Raw genomic sequence first — 19,956 nt, 5'->3', positions numbered from 1 at the left:
AAAGTGTTTTTTCTTTGCCAAAAGCACTTTTGGCCAAAAATTGAGGTGTTTGGCCAAGCTTTTGGAAGGAAAAAAAGTGTTTTTTAGGAGAAGCAGAAAAAAGTAGAAGCTACTTTTTTGAGAAGCACTTTTGAGAAAAATACACTTAGAAGCAGTTTTTTAAAGCTTAGCGAAACACTAATTGCTGCTCAGAAGTGCTTTTCAAACTAATTAGCCAAACACAAACCGATTCTCACCAAAAGTACTTTTGAGAAAAGCACTTTTAAAAAAAAACACTTCTCAAAATAAGCTGATTTTTACAGCTTGGCCAAACGAGCTATTAATGTTGAGATATCGAAGCTTACAAGCATATCATCACTTTAAAAGAAAAGACATTTTCTAAAGTAAAAGGGTTTTTGGTGAGTAATTTTAAATGAAAATCCTAGAGAAGTTGACAAATCACTTCAGTAGCAAGGTCCGTATGCAACTGCTAAACGAATTAATATAGGGGTTTTTCAATCCTATACAATATTTGAAACTTATTTATCAAAATTATGTAATTTTGTATATTATTCGTCCTAAATAATTTTTTTTTTTTATAATTTGTATACAATCCATTATTAGTGCCTTAAATTAGGAGATTCTTTGCTTGGAAAAAGCGTAAGTGAAGGAAACGAAGTCCAAATTATCCTTTCATCTAAATAAGACTCCTTCCAGTTATGTGTTACCTATTTTAAGCCATATTTAGCACAACTCTTCTCTCTCTTGGCCATACTTACCTATTTTAAGAAAAGAATGATGTACGGTACAACATGATACAAATTAAAAATAAATTTCATACAAATTTAATACAAAATTTGATATATTTACAACAACATACATACTAAAAACAAATTTCATATAACTAATTATACAGTATAGAACTAATTTATTACTTATTTGCACTTCAATACATCATCTTACCCAGTCAAATACAATTACAACATCATAGAACTTACATACAATTTTCATACAAATTTTATTCAATATGTCTTTTTTGTGTATTTTGTATATGATTTGTATATATTTTGTATGTGGTGTGGTCTGCTTCTTCTTCTTCGAATTTCAATATGAAAATCCAGCCAAATCAAATCTAATCTTCACCAAATACCCTCAAAATCGAGATATAAACTCCATGAAATATCCCTAATCGTTTGCAATAACACCCAATCCAAACGTATAATATTTTTTGAAAAATCCGAATTCGAAATTAAAGCTTCAAAGCTTTTTTAATGGTTGTCAATGGTGGAGAGTCAAACACCTTCTAAATTTATTGATTAATATCCATCTGCTGCTATCCCGCCATCGGAACGCCAACAAGAAAAGGGGAAGCCCAGAAAAGATCGAAACCTCGGCCATGGAAAAATTGAGATCTAAAAAATTAATCCCTTTCTTCGGCATTGTTAGAGAAAATTATGAGCTTTAGAAGGAAAAACCTTACAGAAAGAGGGTTGATTTCAAAGAAAGAAAGAGGAAAAAAAGTACCGTGATTGGGGGATTTACTAAATTAATGAACTACAATCAAGAGAGACTCATTTAAAACTATTTTGTATATAATTGAAAAATTGTATATGACCATGTAATTAAGTTAAAATTTGATTAGAGAGGCATATAGTATAAATAGGTAAAAATCCATTGATATACAATTTTTTTTTTATACATGTACATTTTCATCGACCAACAACAATTAATTAATATAGTGGAGCCTTACTAATTCAGAAGATCGAGAGAGTGAATCTCGAAAAGTAACGTTAAAATTGAAAGGAAGTGTACGTCTGTCCTAATGAGGAAAATTTGGCTTGACGATGAAAGGGTAGTGGACTTAAAACCTCAATTAAGGTAAAATTTATTAAATTACCAACTTAATTAGATATCCACCAAATTATAAGAATATAGCCTAAGTTAAAATTGTCCATTAACAATTTAGAGTTAAAATTGTTCATTAACAATTTTGATTCAGAGTATGCTTTATAAATGTGTGTATATTCATAGAATGAGTCCCGGGTTGATTTTGTTTGTTGAAAGTTTTTTGGAAGAACTTTGAATACATATATATGTTTGATAAAATCCTCTTTAAATTATGAATATTAATTCCAGCAAAGTTTTTCTCTTAAATAAGACTAGTCCAATTTTTTTCTTTCCAAATGTTATAACTTGTAAAAATAGAGAATTCTAACATCATTTTTTCTCACAAAAACTCCAATTTTCTACTGATAAAGAAATAGAGGAAGATAATCTCTATTTTTACAAATAAACCCGAGTAATTGGGATTTATGCCGGATAAAGCTTAAATTTCTTCGTTCTTAAATTCATTCCACCACGTTAATTGGTGAAGAAAAACTCAGAGATTAACTCAAAAAGGCACCGTAATAAAAATAAATAGTAAATAAGAATAATAAATAAAATAAAATAGAAAACTAAAGCTGAGGAGTCACGTTCTCCTTCCTAACTTACGTTCACAAGTCGACGTTGTTTGTTTGCGCTTCACTCTCTATAGAAGCGCGTGAGGCGGAAACCCTGTCCCCCTAATAAGATCCCACTCCATATCTACTTCCTCATTTCGTTTCTCTCAGGGAGATCGAGATCTATCCTCCCTCCCCTCCCTCCACCCCCCCCCCTACAAATTCATCTAGCAAATTTACACACTTGTATTATATAATCACATTGATCTCCAGAAAGTTCGTTAGGAAAATGGAGAAGAAGAAGAGGACGATGGCTTGGTACGTCGTCGTTTTGCTGATTGTCAGTTGTGCATCGCCGGTGAGATCGGACGGTTCAGATCACAAGTACAAAGCCGGAGATCCGGTTCCTCTTTATGCTAACAAGGTCGGTCCTTTCCATAATCCCAGGTAATTAATTAACTAATTTACTCGCCGTTAGATCTCTATCTACAAAGCTGAATTTACATTGTGTTCTATTTTGCGTGATCGAGCTAGACGTTATGTGATTTCTCGGTGAAATTTATAGTGTTGTTTTTGTTGTGCTCGGAAAATTGTCGGTGGGTATAAAAATGAAAGATTTTTAATGGCAGATGTGTTGTTGAGTGTATTGTTGTGCCGATTTTATGAATTTCTAGCTTGATAGAGATTTCTGTTGAGCTAACTAATTTACGTACAATGTAGAAAGAGCTAAGATTTGGTGATATTGGGATCTCGGATTCAGTATACAATGATGACTGGGTTCACCGAATCACAGTCAAATAGATATTTAGTAGATTTCTTAATACATATATACAGGGTATGGTCAAAAGCTACTTAGTTTCCGGGAACCCATAGGTTATACCGGAGGTCCGCCTCTGGCTGAGACTCCATTCTTGCGTCCAGACTAAGAAGTAGTTGGTGTAGATATACTTCAATTAAGTTTTTTTCGGGAGTTCTTTTTTATTCGAATTACATTTTGTATGTTCACAATCGAATAAGGGTGAGATTTTGGGAGAACTGGTAATTTTCCTTGAAAGACAGTTTATTTAGTATTGGAAAGGAATGTACCTGAATAGAGCGAAATGGATATAGAGGATTCATATAGCCAGCCACAGCTAATTTGAGATTGAGGTCTAGTTGGTTGATTTATTTGACTGAAACTTGGATTGCACCTCTGGAGGCCTGCTACCTCTGACAAGGCTGATTGCATTCTCGATACACAAGGCCTAGGAAATTTTATAATCTCCCTCTTATGCTTTAATAAGTGCCATACTCATGTATATGCACTGCATTTATGAAAACGTCTCTATTCTGTTTTCTTTTATCTGGTTCATAGCTGATGGCTTGTTCTGTTTTGGATTTCTTTCTAGTGAAACATACCGGTTCTTCGATCTTCCTTTTTGTGCTCCAGGTATGTAATCATTGTTATGTGGGTTTCCTTTCTTAAGTTACTCGTAGAGTTTAAGTTTCAATTTACTGAGGAATGTTCTTGCAGCCCACGTGATGGAGAAAAAGGAAGCTCTTGGTGAGGTCTTGAATGGTGATCGATTGGTCAGTGCCCCTTACAAGCTCGACTTTATGTACGACAAGGACTCAGAAATAGTTTGCAAGAAGAAGTTGTCGAAGGAAGAAGTTGCTCAATTCCGCAGTGCTGTTGCTAAAGACTACTATTTCCAAATGTATTATGATGACTTGCCCATTTGGGGTTTCTTAGGGAAAGTTGATAAGGAAGGAAAATCTGACCCCAGCGAGTACAAATATTACCTGTTTAAACATCTCCATTTTGAGATCTTTTACAACAATGATCGTGTGATTGAGATCAATGCACGAACTGATCCTAATGCTCTGGTAGATATCACAGAGGATAAGGAGGTTGATGTTGAATTCATGTACTCTGTAAAATGGAAAGAGACAAAAACACCTTTTGATAAGAGGATGGAGAAGTATTCACAGTCTTCATCGTTGCCACATCACCTGGAAATTCATTGGTTCTCAATTATCAATTCCTGCGTGACAGTTCTTCTCTTAACTGGTTTTCTTGCCACAATTCTTATGCGGGTCCTTAAGAATGACTTTGTCAAGTATGTAGTCATTTTGTTAATTTGTTTGGTTTATGTACTTTTGTTGGTCTCTCAAGATAAAGTTTGTCTTAGCCTTTGGCTCAAATACTATTCATCTTTGCTTTTAAAGGTACGCACATGATGAGGAGGCAGCTGATGACCAAGAAGAAACTGGGTGGAAATACATCCATGGTGATGTTTTTAGGTATCCAAATTACAAATCCGTGTTGGCTGCAGCACTTGGTAGTGGTACCCAGCTATTCACACTGTAAGTATTTTCAAGTTTTTTGCTCTGAAAAATAAAGTTCTAAATAGGATATTTAAAAGGTCCTTTTGATGTGTGATTGTGTATTTACTCTTTACTTATATAAGAAAATTATTTTATGAGTTGTTTTATTGGTCAACTAGCTCAATCTGGCAGCTTTCGACTAGGCAATTAGGTAATTTGTTGTCTCAAGCAGCCTTTCTAACACTTTTTCCTTTCAATTCCTAGGACCATCTTTATTTTCCTTCTCTCCCTTGTTGGTGTTTTCTATCCATACAACCGCGGAGCCTTATTCACGGCATTGGTCGTCATATATGCTCTCACATCTGGAATTGCAGGCTATACAGCTTCCGCTTTCTACTGCCAGCTAGAAGGGACAAACTGGGTTTGTTTTCATGTCTCTATTATATTGCTTTTCCATTTGAATGTATTTTGGGAATTTTATCTGGTGCACTAACTTTAAGTTCCAGCTATATGCTTATTATCATCCCAAAACAAGGATAAAAGCTTTGACCTTTTTCAATCGTATTTTGTTGCTTGCCAAGGAATTATTTTTCTCTATCCTTTTCTTAAGAAGACCGAAAAATTGAAGGTTTGTATAGCATGTCAAGTCATTTGTTTGCTGAAAGCGCCTACTCTAATGCCATAACTTTGACCTTCTATATTAAGGGTTAGAGGATTCATCTGTTATCCCATTGCTCTTTTTCTAAGCAAAGGAAGAAACAGAACTTAGTTAATAAAGCATCTTGTTCAAGCAGGTAAAACAAGTTGAACATAGAGTTTTGCATTTGATTTAGGCATGTAATGTTTTGTACGATAGATGTTCCTTCTGGACAGAACATTAAGGAAGCTGAGTTCAGAGAAGCAGTTTATCTTCATTCTATCATGTAATTCACTTCATCTTGTATGGGTTACACTTGGTCACGTCCAAGAGATATTACTACATATTATTAGAGAAGTATCCATATCAGAGACAGTGGCTGGCAAGTCTCACTTCATTCTTTTTTGGTTTGTGTATGCCATCAAAACCGTGTCTCGGTGTTTTGTTTTCACTTTATCTTTTGCGAAAAGTTACACTTGTCATGTCCAAGAGATATTACATGTTATTAGAGAAGTATTCATACCAGATCATGTGTCTGGAAAGTTCTACTTCATTCTTTTTTTGGGTTGGTGTATGCCGTCAAATAACCGTGGCTCTGTGTTTGTTTAGTTAGTTGTTGCCTAGCTAATGAAACAAAGCTGAAAATGGAAGTGAATACGGCAAACTTAATCATTGGATTTCCTTTCATCCTGCAGGTCAGGAATTTGTTATTGACTGGAGGCTTGTTTTGTGGACCCCTGTTTCTCACGTTCTGTTTCCTTAACAGTGTAGCAATTGCATACAGTGCCACTGCTGCACTGCCTTTTGGAACTATTGTGGTCATCTTTCTAATATGGGCTCTTGTAACATCACCTTTGCTTGTACTGGGAGGGATAGCTGGAAAGAACAGCAAGGCTGAATTCCAAGCTCCTTGTCGAACCACCAAATACCCAAGAGAGATCCCACCATTACCTTGGTACCGCGGAACACTACCTCAGATGGCAATGGCTGGATTTTTGCCTTTCAGCGCCATATATATCGAACTTTACTATATATTTGCAAGTGTTTGGGGTCACAGGATCTACACAATATACAGCATCTTATTTATAGTCTTCATTATTCTTATAATTGTCACTGCTTTTATAACTGTGGCATTAACATACTTTCAACTTGCTGCTGAAGATCATGAATGGTGGTGGAGGTATGTTTGTTCATTTACTGCTATTGCTATTCAGTGATCTTTCTTTTCAATAATATATGCATCAACCAATTTGGTTCTTCATCTATGCAAGCAAAGAAAGAGTGTTGAGAATCCTTTTGCAATACGTTACTTTGATGTGCTTAACATCATGATATTTCAGATGAACATTTGAAGAACTAATTTGTATATGTTGTTACTCCAAACAGGGCTTTCCTTTGTGGTGGATCAACTGGACTCTTCATCTACGGCTACTGCTTGTATTACTATTATGCCCGTTCTGATATGTCTGGCTTCATGCAAACCTCATTCTTCTTTGGATACATGGCTTGCATCTGCTACGGTTTCTTTCTCATGCTCGGGACTGTTGGTTTCCGCGCAGCCCTATTTTTTGTCCGTCACATATACCGGTCAATCAAGTGCGAGTAGGAAGCTGGTGGGATGGTCTTCTGTCTCTTACAGCAGAATCCTTTACAGATCTGGTATCTGGTATTCAAGAAGACCATGTAGGATGGTAGGATCTCTTGAGATGAAGCATGTATTATCTTACGCCGGAAATTTTAAGAACTTTTTGTCATTTTTCATTTACAGCTCAACAGTTTATATCGATTAGTAGATTTAGAGTTTCCTCATTCCATATTCTAATCCTTCCACACATTATCCTAGTCTGTCTAGTATTATTTTTACTGCATTGGGAACTTTGATCTATAATTGTACTGGTCCCAAGTTTCAAAAGAATGTATGAAATGAGCCATTCACTCGTTGAGCACAATGTTTTAAAAGGCGGAGGCGTGAAGCGAGGCATTTTACCTCTGACGAGGAGAGGCGTAAGCCTTGAAACATGGGGCGTAAGTCCCACGGATCTATTTTAGGATAGTATAAAATAAAAATTAATTTCAAAAATTGCATTAAAATAACAAAATTATAACAAATAATATATTTAAAATATTTATAAATTATAATTCAACTATGAATAATACGAGAAGTATGACATATATCATAATATGCAAATTAGCAGCAACGTCGTTACAACTCAAACATAAAAGTATTGTATTCGATACAAAATACTCAAACATAAAAGTATTGTATTCGATACAAAATCTTATATTATTATCTTAAGGAGTAATAAATCTTGAAAGAATTTCGATATTATAATTTGATATTTTTCTTAAAATACTCCTTTTATTTAATATACTTTCTATTTGAAAGAGAATTTATATAAACATAATTCACAATTTAAGTATGATTCTCTAGCATCATTTATTTTTAAGTTTCGACAAGTTAATAAAGTGACACATAATTAACCATACAATACCATGATAACTAATTATTTGCAAATAGTTACTAGCTAATACTGAGCTATTAAATTAATTAGTATTGTATCTCGTAAACGTAAAAAAAAATATTTAGAAAACTAATTATTAAAAAAATTACGGATTATTATATAGTAAAGACATAACAAAAGTTAATAAATAAATACTTTTTCAATGAAAGATTTATTTAAAATTCGCTATCATAGTAGTTTTAGTGGATTACGTGCAATAATTTTTATTTTTATTTTGACATAAAATACTCTCAACTTAATGATTTATGATTAAGAAAAAAGTAATTTTATATAGTTAACGATTTATTAAGAAAAGTTGAGGATTTACAAGGTTAGTTACATACAATTGCATAAAGTTCTATTAGGCGAGCACAGTATGCTGGGTGTTGGCGTGTCCGGGGCGTAAATCTCACGGGACTAAGCCCCACACATAAGCCCAAGGGCGTTTTACGAGTGCTCTGCCCTGTGGCGAGTCCCAATTCTGCCTTTTAAAACAGAGGTTGAGCAATGTCCAATTTGTTTGACTCTTGATTCCAACTTCAGTATTTGGCTAAAGAGTTTAACAATATATGGGAAAAGAAAAGACTACTCAAATATGGTATCTTAAACTTTTGTTTTTTTTATTTTTCGGTTTTTGATACTTGAACATTTTTCCTTTATGCTGTGCTATCTGAACTCATCTCGTTATAATAACTTACTACTATAGTAGGCTTATAGTCCGTACTTGCATCTTTGGAACTTAAATCTCTTGCTTTTTGTAATCTTAGCACTTATCCTATGGCTTATTATCTTACTTATAGCTCATCTTTTACTTCAATTTTTACTTTTGTGTTTCCTTTGTGAGTATGCATAGTTGAATTGATCAAAATATGTTCAAATTCTCTTACTTTTCGTCGAGGATTAGATCCTGTAACTGAAGATCTGTGGCTGACTGATATTGGCCATCACCATTATCATAACGACGGTCTGATTCCTTCCCTGTCAGTTAAAGATCTCTGATAAGGCTGCACTATGCCTAGGAGAATATCTCGATAAATTTGTTCATTCATCTCTCAACTTATATTCATGCCCTTGTTTTGTAACTTTATGTACAAGATTCTTATTACTTAAGAACGCATATGTAACACATGCATATTCTCACATGGTATTCTATATCTTTCAATTGGAAAGACACAAGCTTTTACGTAATACATGTTTTTTTTCAAAGTTCAACACGGTAGTAAATTCAAGATTTAACTTGGTAAACTTCTTAATGGAAATCATGTGATGTGATGCAAGTAATTTAAACCCATTTAACAAGTACGGAGGTCATATCATGGAAACACTTCATCTCTGTGTGTGCGTGTGTCTCTCTCTATTTTGAACCCATAGTGAAGCTTACAAAATATAATGATTCCATAATCTTCAAAACATATTGAAACTTAATTTAAGCTTGAACTAAAAGTTAGTTCTGTTTCTTTGGCTTAGTAGTGAGCTCTCTCCCTTTTCTTCCCCAAAATCGACGTTATTCCCAAATACAAGCATATGAGGTTTCTTGACCTATCTCGCGTCCGCTCCTATAGGGTCTTTTAACATATGTATTTAATTTTGTATGTTAATCTGGTCTCTGTGGTGTACCAAAAAAAGGAAACAGCTAATAACAATTTCTTCGACTTTAAAGACGTACGTAATTGACATGCAATATTATCCCTTAACTAGAGGTCTTAGTTCGAGCTATGCAAATGAGAAATTGTGGTAAGAAACATCCTCCCCTTTAATGGGTCTTATGAGATGTGAATCCAGATTTGTCAATACAGGTATCAGAAATCGGTAAGAAATCAAAAAAAAAAAAAACAACCCTATCATTGTAATAAGTACGAGTTTTCGCAAAAATTCTGTACTTCCACCCCCACCCCACAAAAAAAAAAACATTGAGTTGACAAAGAGTACTGCTAAATAGAAGTGAGGTACTTGAAAGGACTTGGTACATTATCTCCTCCTTTTCCTTGTGTGTGCGTGTTTAGATGATGTTTTGGGGAGAGGGGCTAATGAATAGTGGAAACTCAGTAATCAATCCCAAATGAAAGTGAACTGTTCATATTTGCCAAAAAGGGAAGAAAAATGAACCAGAACGGACAAAAATAAAAGAATTGAAGGAAAATACCGAGACTATAATTGCACTCAACCCCGTCAGCAACTTACCACTTCTATTTAATACTTGTCTATCAATGTATCAGTAGCAAGTCAGCAAGAGGAATAAGCAAAGCATAGAACAGAGCAAATCCTGCGATCATCAGTCAGAATAAGTTTTCTGATAGAGTTAATTAGTTGAGTTAGCTGTATCTGTCTAACATAGTAATAATGTTTGAACAACAAAGGGAAATCTGAAATCCATCCAATAATGTAACATACGTTTAAAATAGTAAAGTAAATCCAGCTTACACGCAGCTCTGCTCAACTGCACAATCATGATACAACATGTCCTCTCTGTAGCTACTAGTTTGCATATTCCCCTTTGACAAAAGTCTAGCCGACAACGTGCTCTTTTGTGCAGGTAATAGAGTGAGAGACAGTACTCTCTTCTCGCGATGGGAAAAAGAGTACGTAAATGCGACCAACTACCTCCATGAACCACCAAGTCTGATAACCTCCTCAGTACTTGTATCCCTATTTGGAGCTCTCTCGCCGCCTACGTTCTCCTTTTGATTGCCTAAGTCCCCATATAGATCTTTAAGCTTCGCAAGATTGCTAGATGCAGCCTTCTTTTCCTTGCTTTCATCTCTAGGTGGAGTTCGATGTTGATCAAGACTGGTCCCTAGATCATGCAAACTTCGGCTGTGGCTTCGACTCCTACTCCGGCTCCTGCTCCTCTCATAGTCTCTTCTGCTTCTCTCTCTTGAACTTCGATCATAATCATACCTCCTGTCTCTATCCCTTCCCCGGTCTCTGTCATAATCATACCTCCTGTCTCTATCCCTTTCACGATCTCCCTCATAATCATACCTCTTATCTCTATCCCGATCCCTACCCCTCTCCCTTTCTCTTTCCTGGTCCCGGTCCCTATATCGATCCCTATCCCTATCCCTATCCCTATCACGGTCTCTGTCCCTAGGTCTTTCCTTCTCCCTCTCTCTGTCTCGGCCCCTGTCCCTTTCAGAATTTTCTCGGTCAGATATATCACGACTTTGACTCCGGCGGATGCTGGGGGACCGTCTTGAATCATCTGCACCATCCTTATCATAGGGTGGTGGTGCGATTGTACGTCGGATGGGAGATGAATCTCTAGTTGATGCACGATGAGGCGCACGCTGACCAAAAGACACTGAAAGGGAAGCTTTGACAGAAGGTGGCCGACGGGAGGTTTCCTCAGATCCGCGACTAGAGTCCCCGATCGAACCAGAGGGTTTGGTCGGCAGATTCATTTTTTCGAGATTGGCAACTGCTGTCCGCATAACAGGAACAGGAATGCGGGGTAATAGTGTGTCAAAATAATACTGCAATGAAAAAGAATGTGCAAGTGAATCATGGGAACAGGTGTAAAATACAATAATAGCATTATCCAATAAAGTGTCAGGTAGTTGCACATGAATGGAAATTGAAAACCCTGATCCACCAAAGCATACTTCTTGCCTCCTCCCTCCCAGTTGAGGCTCACATACTAGCAAGTCATGTCCTAATAAGTGAATGGCATAAATGTGAAGCTCCAGAACTCATCTAAACATTAGTGAAGCACCCATACAGGCGCCTACATGCTGTGACAAATGAGATATCTTTCGATGAAGGGTCAGTTCGAACATCTGAGTTACACCCCTCGAGATTCAATAAACATCAAAACTGGAAGATGTAGACTGCAGCAATCCAAGGCCAAAGAAATAATAACATGAACGTCCGACTCAGATGTTTTTTAACAGAAATGTCTTTTTATCAAGTCTAAGCACATAATTGCAGTTATGGAAACAGTCAAGGGCAAAACTATCACAGAATTGTCTTTTCATTCAGCTGTTAAAAGAACACATATTCCGGAGCAGAGTTCAAAGAATTATCCTGTGTCAAGATCCTTTATATCAACTGCTTCACTATTGACTAAGCAACGGCCATGATGTTCTACTTTGCAAACTTAGCAACAAAATCAGAGCAAAATAGAAATGCAAGAGAAGAGCATCCATTAGAAACATCATGAGTATATATCTATTGCACCACTGTGCTAAAACATTCTCCACGAAAGGTCGGGTTTAGAGGTGGCACCTTACCTGTCCGAGAAATAAGTCACGCACATATACGCCCATTGTCGTCATTTGGCCACTGGATCCAGGAGAGAATTCCTGAAATAAATAGTTAATAATCAGAATGAGCCCTAAAAATCAACTCCCATCATGAAGATAAACATCATAGGTGAACAAACTAAAGACATAATCCTGTTTTCTGAGATGCTGCTAACACTACTGAAAAGAATCTCACTGCTTCAAAACCCCAGTTTGCAGAAGAAAAAAAAAAAGGAACAGGAGATGGAATGTAAAAAAGTAGGTAAAATCTCAGAAGTGTACCACCATACAAATATTAAAATCAGTTCACCTGCAAAAAAATTTATGTCCAGGCACCTTCAAGCAAGAGTGGTCCTTGCATCCTAAGGCATAAGGAGTGAGAATCATAGCATAAAGTGCGCACAGATCATGTAATACTTACGACACACAATCAAGATCAATATCTCAGAAGCAGAGCTGAGAATAACATGGTTTTAGGCATACTACAAGAGAGAGAAAGATAGACAGTTCTACACTAAAACTATTGGAAAGAGAGCTCTTGTAATAGAAATAGTTAACTGGTGATTCGAAGGAGACCATTCAGATAAAAAAATGCTGATTGAAAACATATTGATCAGCTAGTTTAAAATGAATGAAAGCAGAGAGGAAAAGCATTATCGGGAGGAGGGGCGGAAATTAACTATAGAGGCAATATTTTGAGCGGATTGACGAAACAAGAGAACAGTAACAAATGATTGCATTTCTCCTTCAAACACTATATTCCATGAAATTGATGAAAATAGTCAAAGTTGCAGACATATCTATAACAAGGAAATGATCAGGATTGATAGACTTGTTGTTTGTATGCAAAATGTCAGAATCTTAATAGAATGCTCAAATGCAGCATTTCAATAGAAAATAACACAATAGAATGATCTACTTCAGGTAGAGCACTTCATTTTTACCTCATCATCTTTGAGATAAGGCTCATACCAAGCCCATAATGTCTTAAAATCAGCAAGATATCTCAGATAAAGGAACCCAACCTGCCAAAAAAAAATTACAAGCATTAAATCCATTGGCAAGAGGCTCAAGAATGTAAGTACAACAAAGTCAGAAAACAAAAGCACATGAATTTGGAGAATCAGGGACATGGTTTAATTGGGGATGCAACTGAATTCTCTATTCATACATGTGCTACTTTCAATAGGTAATGAAAGGAACTACTGTGCATTAGATGGAATTCCGAAAGCCTCATTTTGATTCATCACTTGGTGAAGCAGTGAAGGTGATGGCAAGCAAGTGGAGGATTTGGTTCCAGTTTGCTTAAATTCTAAGCATCAGCAACTACAAAAAGTAATTTTGTTAGCTTTATGCAGCATTATGCAGAGAAAAATATAGAGGGGGAAAAGCACGACATAACCTGGCTGGTAAAGAAAAAAACTCGGTACGCCTCATTCGTCACTAAAGACTACCTCTTCAGGGATAAGTGGATCAATTCTGCCAAGAAACTTTCTTATAACACATAATCTAACTACTGATTGTCTATTAACAATTATTGGAAGAGTGAAATAATGTTCTTTTTCCCTTCTGCTTTTGGAAACACATGACACACTCCACGGATGACTTCCACTCCTTCACTTCCAAATAAAAACCTTTTAATAGAAAATACTATCAGAGGCGGTTAAAGCTGCGGATTAGGGTTCTCATCTTATCCAAATCCATTCATCATTTTTTACTCTACTATGGAACATCCCTTTGAAACAATAGCGGAGCGAATTGGACCGACTTCCAAGCCAACCGACAGCATCGAAAATTCTCAACTTCCTTTAGAGGTTCTAAATTCTTTTCCAATCAAAACTTAAAAAGGAATGAAGGTGTTTAAGGGAAAAAAGTATGCACACTACTAATCTACTAGTAGTAAACAGGCATGATAATCAGCTGAAAACAAAAGAAAACATCTCCTAGATACCTATACAAAAATCTTTAGGGAATCACAGACAGTACATTGCACAAAAGAAAGAATTCACAAATAAGAAAGTAACAAATCTAATAGATAAAGTGTAAGATACAAAATACCACTTACAGCTCTAATGTAAGGAGAATCTGGATGCTTTAACAGGCCATGCATTTGCTTGACAGTAAGTTTCATCGTAAAGAACTTGTAGAGAAGGCAGAAGGCTGTTGAAGGACCACGACAGTTGCCAGTCATCCATGGTTCCACATGGTCAACTTGATTATAAATTTCATCAATCACTTCGTGATAAGTTTTCAGGCGCAATAGGTCTCTGAAATAATCAGAAGAAAGAATGTTCATGCACAGAACCTTCTCCAGCAATTGGTCGATCGGTCTCCCAGAAGTTTTAATCTCAGCCATGCCCTTGGTGATGTAGGCACCAAAGTGTTATCTTTTCCTCCCTTTGCTTGGCCAACAATAAAAAATGATATTGGAAAGATTAAGGTTCAGATACCAAGTTACCTGTCACAGAAAATAGTGAATAAGTTACATAACATAGTGAACTAAAACTTGCAAAAACGTACACTAATATAATCACATTTCAGCTAATACAACCATCCCATGTTTGAAAAAGTAAATGATCATTACTACTTGGCACCAGTGTTGTCAAAGGCACGCTTAAGCCCTCAAGCGAGGCTCAAAACATGTTGAGCATTTCGCCTCGCTTTGTGTGCGCTTTAGTGTCGCATCAAGGCTCTAAGGCATACTTTTCCTTGCCAATGAGTGTAATCCTGAAAAAGGTGACATGAAACAATTGATATTTCACTTACTCTTAAAAAAATTCAATTTCTTTTTCCATATATTTGTTATTCATGCTTATAATTATTAGTCTTCGACTACGTATACATATTTTTACTTTTTCTCCAGTTGCCCATTTTTTCATTAAAGCCCACGCTTTATTTAAGCTTAAAGCCTCAGCGTACCTTAGAGCTTTACGCTTTTCGCCTTTGATAACACTGCTTGGCACATTCACACAATCAATCAACTAAGTGTAGGGGTGTGCATTCGAATCGGTTTATCGATAAATCGAATCGATTATTTGTTATCGGTTTATCGATTTATCGATTTCGAAATTTTCCTTATCGAGTTATCGATTTCGATTTCGATTTTGTCCTCTTCGGTTATCGGTTTATCGACAAACCGATAAGAAATACAAAAGAAAATTAATTTTTTTTTAATTTTTTTTTTACCCTTATTCTATAATACACTTTCCTTTATCCTAAGTCTCTAACCCTATTATTTCATCTACCATATTTCAGGAATGATCATATTTATAGCTCAAGGGAATGAAGTTCAAATTAATGGAAAATAGAATTAGCCGTGATGATGTATTTTTATTTTTTTATACCGTTGGAGTGTTGGTGGCATACATTTGATCCCTTACTTTAGTTTCGTTGCATGTGCTTGTTGACACAATTTTCATGTTATAAACGGTGTTCGTCTTATTTTAGCTTCTTTTGGTCCATATTAGTTAGGCGTGTTTATAGCGATATACTTTCCGTGGAATCCCGCAAATTTTCTTATTGGTGTAATCGATAACCGAATCGATAAGCCCCAAAAATCGATAAATCAAAATAGAAAAAATCGAAAACTTATTGAAACGATAACGATAAGCATATGTACAAATCGATAATCGATAAGTAATTATCGATAAGGGTCAAAATCGAATCGATAAATCGAATGCACACCCCTAACTAAGTGTAGATCCAACTTAATTGTGACCATATGAATCCTTTTATTCATTCGGCTCTATTGAGGTTCATTTCATCTCATAGTAAATACTCTGGCAGCTTTTCCGAAAACATGAAAGGTGATAAATGGACCATATCTAAGACTACTACAAATCTGCTTACTTGCTGGAGTTTCTCTGGAGAATTGAGCAGACAGAAGAAGTGGTGGAAGATTATCCCAGCTTGCATTTGGTGGACTACACGGAGGGAAAGAAACTTGAGGTGTTTTGAAGGAACCAGTAACCTTATTCAGAAGATTAAGATAGAGTTGTTTACTGCTGTTTCACTGTTGGTGTAAGGAAGTATTTTTAGATGATGCAGATTCTTTGATAGATATTATGGAGTCCTTGTAAGAAGAACAAGGATACAATTCTCTGTGTCGGTGTGTGTGTGTGTGTGTGTTTTTGAATGGTAAATACGGCTACTAGCACAGCCTTTGTGCTAAATACTTATAAGTTTGTTTCCTTTATAAGAAAAAAATCATCTATCAAGGCAAATTGTGAGTTCTCAAAGCTAAAAGGCCTCTAAAACAGACACTTGCAAACATACAACACACAAGTCTCTTACCAAAATAAAAACACTCTTGACAAACATCAGACTTAATGCAAGTATACCAGTGCTTCTCACCACATCGATAAAATTATTACTTTATTGCTGTTTGGGATCCACTACTTCTTCATCCCGAGGGAGACTAGCCTTATTTTTTTTATAAGGTCCCGAAGGAAACTAGCCTTATAACTTCCCATTGGGTGAGATTTGCACCTAATCCACCCATCCACTCAAATACGACATTCAACTAACTTGCACTAGTAGACTCCTATTGTATTGGAATTAAGCACCATCTTTTCACTGTTGTCAACAGTTTTCTTCCTAGTTCAATTTTTCTATATTAAAACATTTCTTTTCGTAAGCGTCAAAAAGACCCTTCTTCAAACCATCTCTGATGCCATTGAGGGGCAAGAGAAGGCTACGAAAATCACAGACCAATGATAAAACATATTCCTCATTAAATCATTTCTCTGTCATTTCTGATGCAAAAACAGAAGGGGGGGGGGGGGGGGGAACAAGTGTCAAAAAGTAACCTATCTTTACATCTAACTACACTCTTATTCCTAATTCATCGGACCAAAATACACCCTCCATCTCATAGAAACCATATAAATGAAAACACCACCTAAAATACAACTAGCTCGAGAAAATCAAACAAAAAGTAAGCATCAAAACACTGAACTGAACCAAACAAATCCACCACCAAACTTTTCAGGTAGTTTTCCCCATCAATAAGACTCAAATTACGGATTCAAATGATATACTTGAATTCAAAGTAAAACAGGAAAAATATTTCTTCTTTACTGCAAACTTCACAGATTTTTCTTTTTTTTTTTAAAAAAAACTAATCTTTCAAACTCCACTTCTTCCTCCTAATTCACAAGACCAAAATACACCCTCCAGCTCATAGAAACTATACAAAAGAAATTACCAACAAAAACACCACTAGGTCGAGAAAAAAAAATAAAAAAGGGATTTCATTTCAGTTATATACACTAAGAGTGCAAAAAAAAATGCACCATCAGTCTAATTTAACATGTTACGACAAGTTAATTACCATTTTATGCTAGTTTATCAATCGATGCTTATTAATAGAATTACCTACAATAACCTTTTAACTGAGATGATTGGGAAGATATTTTTTACCATCAGTGGACAAAACTTAAACTCAAAAAGGGATTCAAGTTATATACACTAACAATGTAAAGAAATTTTTACGCTATCAATATAAATTAACATGTTATAACAAGTTACTTACAGTTTATGCTCAGTTTATCAACCACTACTTATTAACAAAATTACCTGCAATTACTTTTTGACATAGGTAAATATATTTTACACCGTGAGTGCATAAAACTCAAACTCACTAAAGCTTAAATTACGCATTCAAAACGATACTTAAATTCAAAAAATAAGTTAATAAAAGTGGGGAAATGATAACTTTATGCAAATGAAACGAAAGGAAAGAAATTTCTTCCTTACTTAAAATTGTACAATTACTACTGTCAAATAAAGCTTAAATTTACAAGTTAGAAACACTAGAAAGCAGCTAAATAGACCTAACTCTACAACGAATGTTCAGAAACCCTAGATTTCGATTGAAAGTTAAATCGAGAAGATTTTAATGCTTTTAAGCTGAAAATATCAATTAACATACTGGAAAATTGAATAACCTTTACCTTTTTTGCGTTGTTGAGCAGAGAAATCGATGCAGAGCAATAATGGAAAATTGACGAGGTATAGAGAAGATGAGAAAAGAAGCGGGGGGGTCGAGGGGTATACGAACTATTGATAAACTCCGAAATGGGCTTTTGAGAGGTCCAATTGACAGAGTTTTGGACTGAGTAGTTAATGGGCTCCCTATCAATGTTTTAAGAGATTTTTTCCTTCCTATACCATGTATGAAACCTTATTATAAAAAATGTGTATAGTTTCATATTTACCCGCCATGTTCATAGTTTTTCTATAATTATTATATCATTTATTAAATACTAATTATTAGGAGCTGATTCCTTCCTAATTAGGCGCGCTACAAATCAGGAACAGAATATTCTAATTGATTTAGCGACCTTCAGATCAAATTTGAAACGCAATCCTATATCTTCATTTTAAAATCAAATTACATAGACTCTTTTCTGCAAAAACTCTGTTCTTCGATATTTTTCCTTAAACCACAAATCAAAAAAAGACAAAATCGTCAACAAACTCGAATCAAATTGTAGAAATCAGTTCTGCAAAAGCTCAGTTCGTCGACATTCTCTCTACATCTCTCTCTATTTCTCAATCGCAAATTTCAGTAATACAAAGCAAATGAAAAGAGAGCAGCAATTACACCATTGACAGCCATTAAAACGCTTGAAAGCTTTGAATTCAAATTTGGGTTTTCAAAAATCATTATTTGTTTGGATTGGGTGTTGTTGAAAATAATCGAGAATATGGTTTGGAGTTTATATCTCAATTTTGAGGCGTTTTGGTGAAGATTAGACTTGGTTTTGACTGAATTTCAGATTGAAACTCGAAGAAGAAGACATATTGCAGAAATTGTAGATAAATTGTAGATTGTTTGTATTCTGATTGTAGATGCTTTATTTTCTGTCTTCACAAATAAAAAACGGCTAAAACTTCTACAAATCTTCTGAAAAAATGCAATTATGTCAAAAATCCCAATTATGCTACAATTGAATGGGAATTGGGATATAAAAATTCAATGTACACAGTTTGTAGATATTTTGTAGATAAATTGTAGAATATTTGTATTCTAATTGTAGATGCTTTGTTTTCTATTTTCACAAATCGAAAACGACTAAAACTTCTCCAAATCTTCTGCAAAAAATGCAATTATGTCGAAAATCCCAATTAAACTACAATCGAATGGGAATTGGGATATTAAAATTCAATATACCTAGTTTGTAGATATTTTGCAGATGAATTATAGATTATTTGTATTCTGATTGTAGATGCATTGTTTTCTGTTTTCACAAATCCAAAACGACTAAAACTTCTACAAAATCTTCTGCAAAAAATATAATTATGTCGAAAATACCAATTAAGCTACAATTGAATGGGAATTGGGATATTAAAATTCAATATACCCAGTTTGTAGATATTTTGTAGATAAATTGTAGATTATTTGTATTCTGATTGTAGATGCTTTGTTTTCTGTTTTCACAAATCAAAAACGACTAAAACTTTTACAAAATCTTCTGCAAAAAATGTAATTATGTCAAAAATTCCATGTATGAGATTGGACGAATCTTTATGATTTAAGAAGAATAAATATTGAAATAACACATGGAGCTAAGTTAACTTGTGACAACTTGTACATATAATGTGCAAAAATCTCCAACGCAAAAGAAGAGTGTCAGTGTTAATATGTTATCCTTCAGTTGTTTATCAGTGAGTTTGTCATCGTCATTTCCTTCTGTTGCATGCTTCTTTACCAGGGATTGCAAGAAATCTTGTTTTAAGCTTTTCCCACTTCTCCGTTGGTCAATTATCGAGTCTAACATAGCATACATTCGATCACGAGCCTGTAGTTTACAAACAGTCATCTCATTAGTTTGTCCATCAATCCT

The 19,956-nt window shown here is 35.1% G+C and overlaps 2 protein-coding genes across 7 annotated transcripts; one reads left to right on the top strand and one right to left on the bottom strand.

Moving 5' to 3' along the window:
- LOC109242817 (transmembrane 9 superfamily member 3) lies at positions 2,646-7,307 on the top strand. Its single transcript, XM_019409682.1, has 7 exons — positions 2,646-2,867; positions 3,809-3,849; positions 3,934-4,519; positions 4,629-4,766; positions 4,992-5,148; positions 6,060-6,544; positions 6,751-7,307. The coding sequence occupies exons 1-7, from the start codon at positions 2,710-2,712 to the stop codon at positions 6,968-6,970; spliced, it is 1,785 nt and encodes a 594-aa protein (XP_019265227.1). The 5' UTR covers positions 2,646-2,709; the 3' UTR covers positions 6,971-7,307.
- On the bottom strand, positions 10,115-18,189 carry LOC109242784 (pre-mRNA-splicing factor 38B). Of its 6 annotated transcripts, XM_019409651.1 has the most exons (6): positions 18,061-18,177; positions 14,691-14,833; positions 14,172-14,564; positions 13,051-13,131; positions 12,095-12,166; positions 10,115-11,338 (listed from the first exon to the last, which is right to left on the bottom strand). In XM_019409651.1, exons 3-6 carry the CDS (start codon positions 14,460-14,462, stop codon positions 10,463-10,465), a joined length of 1,320 nt encoding a protein of 439 aa, XP_019265196.1. In that variant the 5' UTR covers positions 14,463-14,564; positions 14,691-14,833; positions 18,061-18,177; the 3' UTR covers positions 10,115-10,462. The 6 variants fall into 6 exon arrangements, with proteins under 6 accessions (XP_019265196.1, XP_019265191.1, XP_019265199.1 ...); XM_019409646.1 differs by lacking the exon at positions 14,691-14,833; XM_019409665.1 differs by lacking the exon at positions 14,691-14,833 and having other exon boundaries at positions 11,165-11,338; positions 12,090-12,166; positions 18,061-18,185.

Source organism: Nicotiana attenuata, chromosome 2 (genome assembly GCF_001879085.1).
Source record: "Nicotiana attenuata strain UT chromosome 2, NIATTr2, whole genome shotgun sequence".
NCBI lineage: Eukaryota > Viridiplantae > Streptophyta > Magnoliopsida > Solanales > Solanaceae > Nicotiana > Nicotiana attenuata.
The sequence above is the reverse complement of the archived record's forward strand: the minus strand, read 5'-3'. Positions and strand labels throughout refer to the sequence as shown.